The sequence below is a fragment of the Oryctolagus cuniculus genome, chromosome 15 (assembly GCF_051225735.1).
Source record: "Oryctolagus cuniculus isolate XC-2025 breed Fujian yellow rabbit chromosome 15, ASM5122573v1, whole genome shotgun sequence".
NCBI lineage: Eukaryota > Metazoa > Chordata > Mammalia > Lagomorpha > Leporidae > Oryctolagus > Oryctolagus cuniculus.
Window position 1 is genome coordinate 17,001,638 of NC_142881.1, and position 15,622 is coordinate 17,017,259.

The window sequence follows — 15,622 nt, forward strand, 5'->3', positions numbered from 1 at the left end:
AAATAAAGGAAACAAACAGACGACCAGTGCCTGGTTTTTATAATAAACACTACGACTTATTCTTCAGACAGCTCACATTTGAGTCTAAGAATCTGTCCAAAGGGATACAACCGTCACCGCTTGTGCGCTGAAGGAGGTACCCCAGGACAGCCAGCAGGAGTCAGGTGTAGGACCCGACACGCCCACATTCACTCCCCCACTCCCAACAGCTTCCTCTCTTGAAATCCTGGGTATGGCTGACAGGCCCGTCGGAGCCCATGGGATTCAGAAGGAACCATGAACCTTCTAACATCTGCCATGCAAAATCATCCATTACAGTCATCACTGTCCACACGAGCCTGTCCAAGACCACCCCAGACAATGGATGACTGCCCATTCTGCAGTGGCCTCAGAGTCAGCGCCTCTGGCATGGGCTGAATGGTGCCCCTCCAAAAATCCACATCCACATCCTAATCCTAGAGTCTGTAGGATGTTATGAGACAAGAGATGTATCCAGCGATCTAGGCTGAAGGGGTTTACCCATGAGGGCCCGAGATACAATGAGACAAACCCTTTCAAGAGAGGGGGTAGGCGGACTTTGGGGACAGACCTGGAGAAAGTTGTAAAGAGGGACACTGGACCTGGAGTGATGTGGCTACAATCCAAGAAATGCCAAAGGTGGCAGGCAGCCACTAGAAACTGAAAGAGGCAGGGCACAGGTGAGCCTTGGTAGGGAGCATGAGCCAACTCCACCTTGATGTCAGACTCCTGCTTCCCAGGTAGATAGAACATGTTGTCTGTCGTTTGCAGTCACAAGGTGTGTGGTTTGTTTGAGCAGCTCCAGAGAACCCACACCCTCCTCCTGTGCAAATGTATTTGGCAAGATTCCAGCAGAGGCCAGGAATGACATGGCTCAGTGGGAAAGTCATGGCCCCCTCCAGGTTGTCCCGAGGTCTCCTAGTAACAAACACCCCCCAGATCCACGCTTGTGGATGAAACGGACAGATGCCCAGATTGAAAATCAACTTTTAAGCTCAGATGACACCGACCAGATGCAGAGAGGAAGTGGGACATCTGACATCTGGGAGCCAGAACCTGCACCGTGAACAGGGCAAGCACGGTCCACATTCAGGTGTTAAGATCCTCAACACACCCCCTTGAACATTGCAGGGCACCACACACGGTGGAGTTTTAGAAAGAGCCCTGCTCTTGGGTGGCAGATGGCAGAGCTATTACACTGTGCCCCTTTTGTAACAAGGTTAACTGAGCTACACCAGAGCATGGCTGAGAGGGTCAAGCCACCAAAACCCTGGGGGCTAGGAGGATGTAACACCTGGAAGCATCATTATTCCACTTGTCACGCACTGTGGGTGCCAAAGTGGCCAATCTCATTCCTGCCTGCCTTCAACAAGAATCTACCAAGCCAAGACTCACGGCGCATTCAACACTGAAACAGCACTCTGGCACACAATGGGGAACAAGAAGACCACAACCCTGTCCTCTTGGAGGGATCTCAAGAGAGAGTTTTCAACTGGGGGTGATTTTGCCCTCAAAGGACATCTGGGGGTATCTGGAGACAAGTCTGGTTGTCATGATGAACACAGGGAGGATACTACTGGGATTCATGGGTAGAGGCCGGGGAAGTTGATAAACATTCTGCAAGGGAAAAAGACAGGCTCCCAAGAAACGCTGTGGGCCTTGAGCAGCTCAAGTAGGCCATGGACAAGATGGCAGACAGTGAACCAGCAGGGAGGGAAAGACAGGGCTACAAGAGCGCACTTGGCAGTGACCCAAAGGGTCAGGGCCATCCTCCCCGAACACTGTGGTGTCTCAGCCCGAACCTGCACATGAGTTTTCCAGGCTGGTGCTTTTCAGTCGCTTAACTCTGCAGTACAGCTCCAGGAGCCAGTGAGCGAGAGGGGTGTGGTGCAGAACAGCAGGCGGAATGAACAAGGACAGCTTTCAAAGGGGCTGCCGGGCCCTTCTTTGCAGAAGGAAGAGCCGTCTTGATTATTGTGCAAGGTGGCATGACTTGGTGTTGAGCACCTGGGCTTGGAGTCAGGTGTTCACCACCTACTAACTGTATGGCCCTGGACAAGCCAACAACTCCAACTTTCTTAATCCATTTTTAGAAATAGCAGAGGGTTGGGGGTGGGAAGCACCACACGCACCTCGAGGCGGGAGTGGGCACAGTTGGGATTAAATGAGCAAATGTACCTTGCTGGCTTGGCACGTCACACAAACTGTTCTTGTTGGTGCCTGCAAGTCACGCCGGGCCCAGGGTGTAAAATACAGTGGAGAACACCCGAAACACTCCTCCTCCCCGGGGAACTCGAAGCCAACCAAAAACAGGGCCAGGAGTTTACAGAACAAAAAGCAGCTCGGCCAAGTGTCCCAGGTACTTCAAAGTCCTCGATGCCACACCACGGTAACTTACAACAACGGTCACAGGCCGGCTCCCAGGCCCATCGGAACTGCCATTGTGTGAAGGTACAGGGGCCCGGACAGACAGAACAAACTGCACATCCAGCTGCTGTCAGCAAGAGAAAGGAACCCCGGTGGGAACCTGAGGGCCTGTCCTGCAGCGATGAACCTGCACAGCTGCCAGAGAACAGTCTGGGAGCGGGGGTCCCCCTGTGGCAAAGCACCCCCCTCCCACACACCTCTAAGTTTCACCTTGGTCCAGTTTTTTAAACGACCCCTTGGCTCCGCAGCTGCTCACAGGACGCCCTCGTGTTGTCCCCTGCATGCGGCTCCCCGTGGGTGAGGGCGTGGCTCTGCAGTCCCCTCGTGGTGAAGCAGGTCTCATGAGCCAAAATTAAAACCTGTTTGCTTGACCTTGTGACAGGGGTGTGTGCCCGACGCCGGAGGGGAGCACCTGCTCTGGGACTGTGCTTGGCATCCAGAAAGGAGCCATTGGTGACGGTACAGATGAATACGAGGGCACTTCCAATACGCCTATTCTGAAAAAATTATGCCCGGGTTTAAGAATTTGCTGTGCCAAAAATCAACTTATCTTTGAACTCTGTTTTCCACAGACTTTTTGAATTTCCCTCATGCCATGGAGAGAGACACAAACACCCTTTCACATTGGTCAACTTCATTGTGAATGCCACAGTAGACAAGCCAGGACACGAAACCCCCACCAAAGGACGTCCACATCACGCTCTGGTATGGAAACCTCCACTGCCCACCTTATACTTACCATATGGTCTAAGTTCCAACTTGGGGATGTGGCTCTCTCGGCGACAGCAGGTCCAAGTTCCCCAGACACAACATCCCAAGCAGACAAAAGAGTGGCCAGCCTTTATCTGCACATACTAAGTTGCTTTTATTAATCCAGAACGGCATGCTACAGATACTGTACAGCATGAACATTTATTCATTACAAAAATGGCTTCCAAACCATTAAAAATGAACTTGGAATAAGAGCATAAAACGGAACAGTAACATCACAACTGTTAGGAAACATTCAAAGTATTCACAAAAAATGTTATAGTTAGCATTTTAATAAACCAGAGAAAATCGGAGACAGTTTTACAATCGCTTCATGTCAACTACAATGGCACTGAATGAACAGGTTTCAGCTTTATACAGCATTTTGCAACATCAACATGCCTAGGTTTTTTTTATTTTTAAAGTTCGCTACCTACTTGTATGTAATATGTGTACATAGAAGCGGCAGCTGGGTTTTCCTTTAAGAGTAATCTAATATACAGAATTTTGGCCCTTAAGGGTTTACACCTCTTCATTTAAAATGCTTTCTGGACAATCTGCTACCAAACACATTTTGTTATAGGTGACATTAAAACTACATACAAATCTACCTATGTAACATCACAGCAAAAACATGATGAACAAAAATTACAGCATCAAAAAGAGGGAGAAAGCTAAAGTCACTGAGAATTTTGGCACATAAAGTTTTGCACACAGTCAGTCCATGTCCTAAGGGCCAGGGCATTTACTGGCAGTTCAAAGGGGGAAACCCGGGCAGTTCCCACTGCTGCTCATACAGCGTCGCTAAGATCCCCTCTGCTAACTTTCAAGTCTTGTTTTACATAATGGCTTTTTTAAAGCAACTCTTGTTAATGCTACTGATCCTTTAATGCAACTGTTAATGTCCATCTGGCGGCATCTGGGTGTCATACAGCAAGACAGAAAACCAAAAAACAAAACAAAACAAAAAAACAAAACCCAAACAACAAAAAACCACAAACATACCCAAAAACAAGAGAACAAAAGGTCCAAAAGGGAAACAAAAAATATATATACACATTTTTATATATAAACTTAAAAACCTTGTACAAATGAATTGTTATATATAAGATGCTTATGCTAAGGGGGGAAAACTTTATACAGTTTCAAGAAAAGGGAAAACATATTTAAAAAGGGACGACGTACAGGTACAAGCAATCTCTAAAGCAATAAATACTACTGGTCCGACAGCGTTGTGATTCATTCATTGTTGAGTGGCATCCCTCCCCCCCAAAAAAGAACAACACCATGGAGCAAGGTACATTAACACATTTTAACCCTTTGTTTCTGTACATTTAAACAATAACAAGTAACATCACAATAAAAGTTGTTTCACACTGGGAAAAAAAATAAGGTAACGGCACTGCATTCGTCGTGCGCTTGTGGTTGAAAAACCAGATGTAAAATGATTGGTTCGCAAGCTCATATTTAATACAAATAATACAGAACCAACTCCTTCTGGAGGGGTGCTTCAAAATCGTTTTTTTTTTCTTTTTGCTTTTTTCATCAGTCTTTTTAAAACTAAGCTATCCGAACTACATAACAGTTATGTATATATATATATATTTTAAACGCTACAAAGACTTTCAACAGCTGTTGATAAAAATTTTGGTAGAATTATGAGGTTCTTCTCTCATCTACATATTTAAAAGGAGAAATTGAAATAAGAATGGGTCAAATATTGACCAATGAACTCGATAAACATCAACTCATGTAGCCACGTGGCACAAAATTAAGAGAGTACAAAACAAAACCTTTCGAGGCGGAGGGAGGAAAGAAAAGCCAGAGGAAACACGCGACAAAGCACCCGGGGCTAACGAGGCTGAAAGTTACTCTAAAGACTTGGTGACGAGGGAGAGAGGCTGGGGCTGGGTCCCGGCCAACGAGCTGTGGGAATGTAAGGAAGATGTTGACGGCTGTGCGAGCGAGGACGAGGCGACAATGGGCGGCTGCAAGGCGGCAGGTGGCAGGTCCAGAGCCCCGTTGGGACAGAGGGCGGAGGCCTTGCCGTGGGCGGCCTCGGCCAGCAGGAGCGCGGGCGGCGGAGGCATCATGGCCAGGTGGGCCAGGGGGTCGGGCTTCAGGGACAGCGAGAGCGGCTGTGTCTGCTCAGTCTGTGACTTGGCGTCTGGGGGAGGGGAGCCTAGCAGGTGCGGGGAGGGGGGAGGCGAGTCTAGTAGGCTTCCATCTGAAGAGGGGGGGCTGAGGCAGCTGCCTTCACCTTGTATGTAGCGAACGCACTTTTTTTTTCTCCTAGAAACAGGGGGAGAGAGTTATCTGTGAATAAAGGGCAGAGATGCCGAGGCAGAGAAGTACCCAATGCTCACGGCCAAGCTCAAGTCCTCTATCGGATGCCCCCATGGTGTGGTACACCCGGTGGCACTGCCGGGGTGCCATGCTGCGCCCTTAACTATGGTCCCCGTCTAAGTATAGTCAGCTCTGGCAAATGAAATATGAAAGAATGCAGAACTCCCTACCTGCTCCCTGCCCCCGCCCCCTCCCACGCCCCCAGGGCCCCACCCCTGCCCAGGTGTAAGCTAGCAGGCTAAGGGAAGCCACCGGCAGGTGCAGGGGGGTGGCATGGATTTGCCAGGAGGTGCTTTGTCTCAACTGAGAGGAGCTGACCAGCTTCTGGCTTAGACATCCCCACCCTCAACTCTCCCATCATATTTCCTTCTCCCCACCCCCACCCCCACCCCCAGTGATTTGTGTGTGTGTTTCAAAGAGAAAGACAGAGCTCCTTCCCCAGCCGCCTCGTATCAATAGGAAACTGAAAATGCTGACTGTGGAGCCCACATAGCTGAAGGCGGTGCGAGCGAGAGGCTTCAAGGTTTAAACCACACCACCATCACCACCACCACCACCACCACCACCACCACCACCACCACCATGAGGCTGCTGGCGCCCAGACAGCTCGTGGGCTTGTCTGTTCAGAACCACACCAAATCAAGAGAGGTGAGAATCAGGGGGGAGGGAGGCGGGGAAACAAAACTCGAACAAAATAAACTCAAAAAACAAAAACCAAAAGAAAACCAAAACCAAAACCAAAAAAAAGAAAAAAAAAACCACCAAAAACAGGTAGAAGAGGATAAACAAAGGTGGGGGAGGGGGAAGAATAAGAAAAACAGAAAAATGATCCAAAGGAACGAGAATAACTGGTTGTATGGCCTGCAGGTTGTGGATTGAATTCAGATCCAAACTGGAGTTTAGTTTTTGGCTTTTGAAGATTTGGGGCTTGCCCTCCCCCAGCCCACAGTGAGAAGGTTTGGAAGGAGAGACTTGTGCATGGGATGGAGGGGCGCCCTGCCCTTGTCACTATGCTGAGTGTGACCCTCACAGAGAAGTGACAAAGAAGAAACGCCAGGGAACCGCGGCAGGGACCTCCCTGGGCTGGGGTTGTCCTGAGGGGTGTAGTAGCCACAAAGACTAATTTTGCACCATAACCAGAATCTCTCCTCTCTCGCTCCCCATTTATGTAACAAGCACGCACGAGGGTTTCAGAGCCTGCCTTGCTTGTCATCAAAGGATGAGGTCAGGGAAAATCAACTCAAGAAATTGAGCATGTGACTTCAAAGCTTCTCCTGCCATTCATCCCAGCCTGGTGGGGTTGCCTTTGGTAGGAAAGGTGATCCTGGGATCAACCCCGCTAATGCCAGAAAAATAATGCAGATCGGGAATGAGCTCATGGAAGGACCCTCCGGACACACTCAAGAGCCACGGCCGGCAGCAAGTGAGTCTCTGAGGATAAACGTATGAGAGCCGGCCAGCTTCCTACCACCGGAGAGCAACTCAGACACTGCCCACTGGAAGGCCACCACTGTCACACAGGGCACCGGCTCGGGAAGGAAGGGGGCGTACACAGCTCCTCCTCTCTCGTTCTGTGCCCCAGAGTCACTGGCTCATGACGCCCTGTGCATGGGGCATGTGGGCTTGGCAAGATGGCAGGAGGGGAAGGGAAGGGAGGGGAAGGAGAGGGATGGGGGGAGGAGAGGGGGGCATGCTGGTCCTTCCCGCTTCCCAGGGGCTGAGACCTAATGGGGTAGGGGTCTCAGGGTCTCTCTCTGTCACTTACGGGTCAGAAGGAACTCTAGAGGAGCAGGGGCAGCCCCCTCTCACCCTCAAAATGGGCAGCGTGCCTTTTTCTCCCCAGGGCAAATTAAAGTAAGACCATGGCTTCTGCTCCCGCCCCAGAAATCCAAGAAAAATAATGAAGGCTCTCAGAGTTCGAAACCACCTTAGCCTGCAGATCAAAACATGCTCCAAAAACTAGGATGCCCATGCATTGTAAAAATGGGAGAGGGATGGGGTGGGGGCAGGGTGGGGAGAGGCAGATGCACAACTAGAGAGCAATGAGGGGGCAGGAAGGGGAGGAAGGGCTGGGGGGACGAGGGAATGACAGCAAGCGGCACGTCTCATGCTACATGAGGGCGGAGCGAAGAGAGACGGAGAGCAACTTGGTGGGCTCCAAACAGAGTCTGCTTTCAATGTCCTCAAATGCAGCAGCGTGGGCAACCCCGTGTGGTGAGCTGGGAGCCCTGACGGACCAGGAGCATCTCTGGTCTTTCCTCACCCCTCCCGCCCTCCTTAGGATGGAGGTTTCCAGATCTGGGGGGTGGGATGTGCTGGACCCGGGACGGAGACTGACCACAGCGCACTGCTCTCTCCCAATGGGGCGACAGGCAGTTGGAACACATTTCTGACAAGTCAGAAAATGCCTTGCCTTGCAACAGCTTGCCTTCTTTTTTTGCAAAGCACATTTAGTCCTTATTGATTTTAGCATTAAGCCAGACATGGTCGGGGCACAGCTAGAAAAGGCAAGGTTGGGGGGTGGGGTGGGAAGGGACAGGTAACTTCCGGGAGAAAACTCAGCCTCTCACCCCCACACCACCACCAGGCTCCACCTCCACGCAGGAAAGCGCCACTCAGAACTCTGTTCCTCGCTCCTACATATTCTCAAGTTCCTCGTCCTGTTTCAGAAGGTTGCCCTCAAAGGCCAGCAGAAACGTACATGCTAGCACCTCAGTGACATGAAAACCCAGGGCGGAGACACAGCCGTGGGAACGTCGTCAGGTGCTGAGGCTGGAAAGCAAACCAGGGACTGCCAAGGGCTGGCCGAGCTCCACTTCCTGTGGCATGGATCAACACGACAAGGGACTCAGCCCTGAAAGTGTCCCCATAACATGAAGCCGCTATAAAGGTTGGGGCATGGCCGATGTTACTACTAGTATTATTATCAAGAAAATCTTGGTCCCTGAGGGAGACCCCACACCTGGGCTTTAATAAACAAGGTGTGAGTTTTGTGAGGGGCGGGGTGGCGGGGGGGATGTCTGTCCTGGTCACTGTCACTAATAGCTGTGTCTCATTTGCAGCACCTGCTCCTGAAGCAAATCAGAAATCCACACCCAGCCCCTACCCCATGAACACAACCAACCAACCAGGCACCTGAAGCAGCCTCGCAAAGGGAGCTACTGGGCATGTGTGCAGCTCCTGAGAAGCCTCCTGTGAGTGGCCCCCGTGGCGAGCAAGCCACTTGCCACAGCAGCTGCCTCGGGACGGGATGTCACAGCCGGCTGGCTGCCCGCGGAGGGTCAAGTGGAGTCCCTGCTCGTCCTAGCCAAACAGCTCATCGCCCTTCACCGACTTTGTCATGCTCAAAGACACTCGTCACACACCCCTGGGAACACCCCCAGCTCACAGAGGGACCAGGGCTGGTCACTGAAGGCCCCAAGTCCCTCACTCAACGGGCAGGGGGCCACCTGGGTAGGTCCCTCGCTCTCCTATCGCTCGCGTGGTGAAGGGGAGGCCCTTCACCGATGCCTCCTGCTAGCGTCAGAGTTGGGGGGCAGAGACACAGGAGACTGGTGGGCATGCACGTGATGGGATGGACGTCTGATCTAGCGTCTAGACACGGAGCACATGGCAGAGGCATGGAGGAGAGGGACACGTGACGAGGGAGGCATTACAAACAGGGAAGCGTGTCTGGGGTGTTGAGATACCTACCATCATAATATTCCAAATTCAAAGACTGCTTGTATCAGAACAAAGAAACAACAAATTTAACCAAAGATGCTCATTAAAGGAAAGGAAATGAGACGGGAACTAAGGGGGACTCCCTCCACCAAGAAGGCAGTACCTACACCTTCCCTGAGAGGATGGAAGCCTGCAGGTGGAACACAGGTGCTTACATGGGACTCTCTGGGCGGTTCTGATTGGATTTGGAACCAGGGCTATGTATGCATACGTGTCCACGCCCGTATGCATGTATATATGCGGGTTTCTCATGCTGCAGGCCTAGCAACGCTGCAGTGCGGGACTGCACCACGCACTGCTTGCAGCCCTTAAAGCTGGTGCATGCCGTTCAATGCCACGCTTCTTTTTCAGCACTGTAAAACAAGGTTGGCTCACGAAGCGCCTCTGAACACAGACACGTGCTTTGTAAACATAATGCAAAACCCAAAGGAGGAAAAGGAGGTGGAGGAGAAGGAGGAGGAGGAGGAAAAAACAAAAACAAAAACAAAAAGCCTGCCCCAGAGCACTTCTCCGAGTGACACGACTCCAAGTGCAGGGGGAATGCTGTCGCTGCCAACTTCTGCGCTCGCTCAGCCCTGCGCTCACTCAGCCCTTTGGCAACGGTGGTCCTCTATGCTCAGGACTCCCACCAAGGTGCTGGGGAGGGGAGGGGCGCTGGCTTCCAAAACACGAGGACCAGTCCTTATCTGTGAAGGCTGTGATCTCAGTCCCACCACCAAGGATATGTTATTCGAAAGAACAGGGTTTAGGAGTGGGCAGGGAAGAGAGAGAGAGAGAGAGAGAAAGTGGGGAAGAGGACATGGCATAAAATCAGCAAGGGAATCTTAAAGAGCAAGGATCATTAGTCATTGATGCCAGTGGGGGAGGCAGATGGAACAAGGTCATAATAAATGGTCCCGCTAAGGCACCAAGAGGACAGAAGGCTTTGATTTTCCCAGAGGCCTCGCAGTGGAGATATACCTGCACGGCTTGCACCATAAAGTCTGTCTGTCAAGCCCGAACAGTGCCCGACACTTCTTTGGAGTATTTGCATCTGTTAGCATAAGGTAAACACAAAAAACACAACACAATGGTGGGTCGTGCTCAGTTGGATGTGAGATCTCGCTAGCGCTCGCTCTTCTTCTACAGCGCCTCGGCTCTACTCGGTAAGCTTGCCTCACCGAGGACATGGACAGGAAGGGACTGCCATGAGTCAAACGCAAAACAAAACAACAAAACAAAACAAAAAAAAGGATAAAACACGCACACACACACAAAAAACCAACAGCCAGAAACCAAAACACAACGATGAAAAATAAATCAAAAAAATAAAAAATAAAAATAAAAAAAATAAAACCAGAGAGAAGAGGAGGGGAGAAGGTGACGTCAGTGGCTTCTACCTAGGCCAGGAGCACGGTCCTGGGCGGTGCCAGGAAGGGGGGGTTGGCAGGCAACATTCCCCGGGAGAGGGCGCTGGGGCTCGCGGGCGCTCCCCGAGGAGGCACGCGCGATGCTGTTTTACAGTGGCATTTTGGCAGCAGCAGCGGGAGAATAGCACATCCCTCACAGAGCCCATACACCTGGCAATGTCCCACTCCCTCGTGTCTCCTAAGATCCACACACAGAGCTACAGAGCAACAGGCCAGAGAGGGGGAAGGGATGGCAGAGACCAGCTGCAAACCAGCACAGCGAATCTGGGAACTATACACACCTGCAAGGGCCGCACCAGTTATTCTGTTGATCAAGGCCAAAGCGCGCTCGGCATTTCTTAGGAGCGCTCAGGTCTGAATGAGTTCAAGAAAGAAGCGAGCAGAGGAGGAGGACGGTGGGAGAAAGGGAGAGGAGAGAGAGAGAGAGAGGGAGAAAGAGAGAGAGAGAGAGGGAGGGAGGGGGGAGAGAAAGATACAAATAAGAAAAAAATAAAAATAAAAAAGGGAATAAATCAATGACCTGGTTACTAATTTGCAAAATATTGACGTTCTTTTTTTAAACTTTCTTTAATTAAAAAAAAAGTAAAAATCACATTCTTATTCCACTTGTGAAATTAGCTGTTGCAAATAAAGCTGCAGTATCCCTTCTTTAAGGACTGTCTCTCAGATTCGATTTGAGCTGACAAAGGGAAGTTAGATACTCAAGAACTCACACTTGGAATTATTTTTTTTTCTCTTTTAGTTCTGCTTTTTTTTCTCTCAATTTTTTTTTCTTAAAGAAGAAAATAAAGCGAAGGAGGGAATTAAGTTTGTAACATGCTTTTTTCTTCTTAGAGTACAACAGTTTAAAAAAGGAAAAAAAAACTACAAATAAAAACAGAACAAAATGAAATGAAACAGAAAGAAATAAAGAAAGAAAAGGGTTGTGGTACTGGGATATTGCAGCTTTTGGAATGGTCATCTTTTTTTTTTAATCTATTTTTATTAATATTAAGAGAGGAACAGATAAAGATAAACACAGCTGTGTGAATGAGCTGTTAAGAGTTAGTTAGAAGCTCACAGCAGCAGGTCTGCAGGCAGAGTCAGTAAAATGCTAGTGGATTTGCAAATTATGAGCAGAAAAGCAAAAGGAAGAAAAAAACTAAAACAAAAAAAAAGCAAAGGAAAAAATAATCATACTGCGGATGCATGCTTGCGTGAGAAAACTTAGTGGGAGCGATGAAAAAATGCCATTAGATTAAGGAGGTTTATTACTGAATTCCTTCCATTTGTTTTTCTTTTCTTTTTTTTAACCAGTCTCTTTTAAAGAAATACTGCATATTCAATTTGCACAGTTAGTTCAACTCTAAATCACTGTCATCACTGCTTAAACAACTTTTATGGGAAAAATAAATAAATAAACAAAACCAAAGTTACATCAAATTCAAAAAAAATTAAAAAACAACCAAAGCAACTGAGAAAAAAAAAATCTACTGAAACATACAGAACCGTGTAGATGGTCATTTTAAAGAAATATTTAAATGTCATACGTGTTTAATGTTAATAAAACTATCATGGCAAGAAAAATTAAAAAACAGTTTATCAACTACTTTAATGACTCAAAATGACATTAGCACCTGTAATCGGAGGAAGTGAAAGGCAAGGATTTAGGAAACATTCGCTGTGTTCTGAAAAAAAAGAACAAATTATACAAAGCCTTCAAAACTTTTGTTTTGTTTGACTGTAAAAGCCTGGCCTTCTCCAAGGGACCTCTGAGATTGCCTATGCAGTATTTCTAATTTCTTCTAGAGAATGACAAACCTCCTTAATTTAAAATGGGTGCAATTGACCACTGTAAAGGCATGCATCAGAACATTCAGGAACAGCCCATTAATATCAGACACTCACACACACCCCCTCCTCCGGCTCCCCCAGGCCCCCTCCTCACCCCTTCTCAGACACATACAAAATAAGTAGACTGAATCAACCCCAGCCTAGGCATGCCTACTGCTGGCTCTCGTTACAGGCTTTGCAAAAGTTATTTAAAAACACATTCCACTAGAGTTACAATGTGCTTTTCATGCAACAATGAATGTTACTAGCTTTAACAGGGCAGTCATGAAGCAATTAATTAAAATGCATAAACAGAAGAGGCTGGCTACATGGGATCCCCCACAAGGTCCTGGCCTTGAGTTTCTCCTGCCTGCCCCAGCTGGGAGCCTAACATCAAGGAGTGGGCCTTCCTCCATCCTGAGTGCTGTCACTTACCATTGGTCTCTCCCGGTTGCTTGTCCCTTTTCCTCTTCTTCTTCTTCCCCTAGGTGAACAGATGAAACACAAGGGAATTATTTCAGGAAAGGCAGCAGGAATGGACCCTCTTGCCACTTCCATGCACACCCACCCACAGAACCTGTCCAACCTCTAACCCCCTTTAATCCAAACGCCCTGAGCTGTGCCCCAGCTGGGGGGACACAACATGGCCCTAGGGGAAGAGGACGGTGGAACCAGTGAAGAAGGGAAGATCCATGCTATGACGCGCAGGTCTCTGTCCGTTGCCAAACCCGACCAGGGCTGATCCGGTTCCGGGAAATGGAAGGAGGAGGGGAAGATTCAGGGGCTGGAAGCAGCCCCAGGGTCTGACTCCAGGGAGCAGGTGCACACAGCGCGGGCCAGCCGGGGTGGCTGAGAGAGCTGCTGGGTCTGCCCCACTCAACCGCGCAGCCTCAGTAAGGCCAGGGTGCCCCTCTTCTGCCTGAAGAGGAGAGCTTCAGGATGGGTTCCTCAGAGAGCTCTAGTGCAGGCCTGGGTTTTAAAAGATGGAAGGGGCAGGAGTGACAGAGCTGGGAACCATCCGGGATCCTCGCACACCTGCTGGGCAGAACCCACAGAAAGGTCGTCCCCTCCATTCGCAGCCTACACAGAGGCTCCCCCATGTACCACTGGCTACCTTCTGATAAAAACCATCACAGGTGGAAAATGTCATTGAAAGGCACCTAGTACACCCCCCTATCAGACATCACACAGCCAACCCACCTTCCATACGCTCAGCACCCTGGTGTTAGCCTACGATTGGGCACAGCCATCTAACACAAAGTCTATTTTATAATCAAGCACGGAGTATCTCAGGTCATATTTTGGATATTTTATCGAGAGCTAAAGAATGTTTGTATGGTTATGCTTCCGGAAAAATCATAGGCCCAAGCGTCTGTGTGACGAGCAGCAGTGATACTCCGGGGGACAGCTAACATTTCCTGAGCGTGTGCTAGGTGGCAGGCACAACTGTGAGTATGCTGCACAGACCAGCTCACTCAGCCACAATCCTATTCAACCAGGACTCGCACCACTCCCATTTCACAGACTAGGAAACTGAGGTACAGAGGGCTAGGTAAGTTTCCTGAGGTCACACAGCTACCACGTAGCTCGGCCAGGATAAGAATTAAGGCAGTCTTGGATATTTAATGCTTGGTCTTCTAAGGAAACCCTATTTTTTCCCCCTTGAAAGGCAGAGAGAGAGAGAGAGAGGGAGAGAGGGAGCGAGGGAGAGGGGGGGGGGGAGGAGAGGGAGAGGGAGAATCTCTCATCATTCCCCAAATGCTAACAACTGGGGTTGTGCCAGACTGCAGCCAGGAACCTGGGTTCAATCTGGGTCTTCCATATAGGTGGCAGGGATCCAAGTCCTTCAGCCATTACCTGCTGCTCCCCAGGGCTCACAGATCCCAGAAAGCTGGGATCAGAATCAGAGCCAGGACTTGAACCCAGGCACTCCAGTACGGGATGTGGGTGTCCCAAGAGGTGTTTTAACCGCTGCTCCCAACGCTTGCCCCAGGAAGCTCTTTCTTCAATGATAAGGGGTGGCCGATCGCATGGAGTCATTCACATCCCCCACCCTCGGCCTGCGTGACACCTGGACGGTCAGCTCAGGTTATGGATTGGACAAGGGAGGAATTCTGTAGGGGCAAGTGCCTCATTCCTGGTCTAAAATTAGTTCTCGCTCACCTCATTAGCACCAGCCCAATCCGTACAAGTTGGCTGGCTGGTACAAATCAAAAGCAAATAAATGGCCTTACACTTCTACGCGTCTCAGGATTCTACTCACTGCCTTTGCCTAAAGGCTCTCACGGCAAGCTGAGGCCAAGGCCAAAGAGAAAAGCTCGGCGGTGAGTAGAACCCCTGAGAACGTGTAAGCTCCGTGAGAAGCTCGGGCCGGAAACATCAGAGAGCTCTCCTTCCATCTGGGGGCCTGGGACGCTTGGGAGTAACTCTGTCCACTGGTCCAGGGCTTCTGTTTGGACATGCTGTACCCCTCAGTACACAGTTGCTTTAAGGGGGGTTCTGGCCTTGTCGCGAGGCCTGCGTCTCACGAGCCTGCAGCACCCTGTTGCTATCTGTGCCTCCCCCATGACCAGAGCCACGTGCCACCCGGCTGCCGTGCACCAGGCACCAGGTCTGCTAGCCTGCTGGGCTCAGGGGACTCAGCAGCCTCAAGCGGAAACTCAACTGGGCAGAGGGCAAGTCCAGCTTGCAGGGGGTTGCAGGGCTCTGCAGACGTCTTTCACACGCTACTACCCGTTTCCCACCCATGCGGTGTACTCTGAAGGCACCTGGAAGGTCCCCTGCCCACAGGAAGCCACTGGTGGCTGAGGAAAGCACTATCTAGACTCCAGGCCTCTGGCCACCCCGCTGCTGGTCCACCTGCAACTAAAGAAAGACAAGACCTCGGAGCAGGTGTTCCAGGCCATCAGGTAAAAAACCCGTGTCCCATCCTGGAGTGCCTGGGTTTCAGTCCTGGCTCCAGCTCCTGACTTCAGCTTCCTGCTAACGCTGGGAGGCCACAGCAATGGTTCAAATAAGTGGGTTCCTGCCACTCAACACCGGAGACCTGGACTGAGTGTCCAGCTCCTGGCTTCGGCCCTGGCCCAGGCCCAGCCATGAGGGCATTTGGGGAGTGAACCAGAGGGATGGGAGCTCTG

The 15,622-nt window shown here is 50.1% G+C and overlaps 1 protein-coding gene across 50 annotated transcripts in view; it reads right to left on the reverse strand.

Moving 5' to 3' along the window:
• Positions 1-3,285: 3,285 nt before the first annotated feature.
• TCF7L2 (transcription factor 7 like 2) overlaps positions 3,286-15,622 on the reverse strand; it is a 197,806-nt gene continuing 185,469 nt past the window's right edge. For 14 of the 50 annotated variants that reach the window (XM_051823616.3, XM_051823614.3, XM_051823615.3 and 11 more), the window contains 4 exons: positions 12,921-12,969; positions 12,290-12,340; positions 10,955-11,027; positions 3,286-5,487 (listed from right to left, as the gene is read on the reverse strand). In XM_051823616.3, coding sequence (XP_051679576.1) covers positions 5,064-5,487; positions 10,955-11,027; positions 12,290-12,340; positions 12,921-12,969 — 597 coding nt within the window. In that variant the 3' untranslated portion in view covers positions 3,286-5,063. Of the gene's footprint in view, positions 5,488-10,224; positions 10,298-10,954; positions 11,028-12,289; positions 12,341-12,920; positions 12,970-15,622 lie in introns of all 50 variants that reach the window. The other 36 variants (XM_070057216.2, XM_089314014.1, XM_051823641.3 and 33 more) reach the window with 4 other exon arrangements.